Raw genomic sequence first — 767 nt, forward strand, 5'->3', positions numbered from 1 at the left:
ACACACACACACACACACACACTTACCAACAGATCCACCTGCTGAGAGCTGACAGAACTCAAATAAGCCGTCAAAGACAGGACAATCCTCTCCTACATTAACTGCAGAGACAATAAAACATGTTTACTGTACATTCAAGACACAGAAACAAGTCCAAAGTGAAGCAACTTGCATCGTAGTTAAACTCTCCTGAGGTCTTTTTTGTATTTAAGCCTTATAAATACAAGAACATCATCTTGAGCAAGAAAAAACTAAACAGCAACTTACATCTCTGCATCTGCTTGCTGTACTCAGACATGTTGTCTGGGCGGATGGAACGGAGGAACTTGATATAATCATCACTGTGATACTTGGTCATTTCTTCGGCATTGGCTTTATGCGGCCGCTGAACATGCAAACAAGTCAAGAAATCAGCTTAGCCAAAATAATAAGAATAATAAATCATAACAAGAAGTGATTAATGTCTCTTACATAAATTTCCATTTTCCTATACAGCCCATAGTTGAGCAGGAGGTTGTGGGTCATGCGGATTCTGTGGGGTTTCATGGGATGACCCTGGCCATAGTAGTAATTCCCAACATCCCCTGGGAAAGAAGGAAAACATTATATGAATAAATAAATAAAATCATATATAAACAAAAATAAAGATACAGAATATTACTACAGACTCTTAAAGATGAACTATCAAATGTTAATTTGTTTTATGAAAATATGCTTTAAAGAACATTTTTGAATTATTGCTTAATTATTGAGTTTATGGACTAAAC

At 36.0% G+C, this 767-nt stretch overlaps 1 protein-coding gene across 1 annotated transcript in view; it reads right to left on the bottom strand.

Annotated features, from left to right (window-relative positions):
• The window catches only part of LOC107576062 (probable histone deacetylase 1-B), a gene marked incomplete at its 5' end in the record, with an annotated part of 3,070 nt that extends 2,485 nt beyond the window's left edge, over positions 1 to 585 (bottom strand). Inside the window, 3 exons of the mRNA XM_016262331.1 lie at positions 27 to 101; positions 268 to 385; positions 472 to 585. Coding sequence (XP_016117817.1) covers positions 27 to 101; positions 268 to 385; positions 472 to 585 — 307 coding nt within the window. The remainder of the gene's footprint in view (positions 1 to 26; positions 102 to 267; positions 386 to 471) is intronic.
• Positions 586 to 767: the final 182 nt, after the last annotated feature.

Source organism: Sinocyclocheilus grahami, unplaced genomic scaffold, assembly GCF_001515645.1.
Source record: "Sinocyclocheilus grahami isolate Dianchi unplaced genomic scaffold, SAMN03320097.WGS_v1.1 scaffold3162.1, whole genome shotgun sequence".
Taxonomy (NCBI): Eukaryota; Metazoa; Chordata; class Actinopteri; order Cypriniformes; family Cyprinidae; genus Sinocyclocheilus; species Sinocyclocheilus grahami.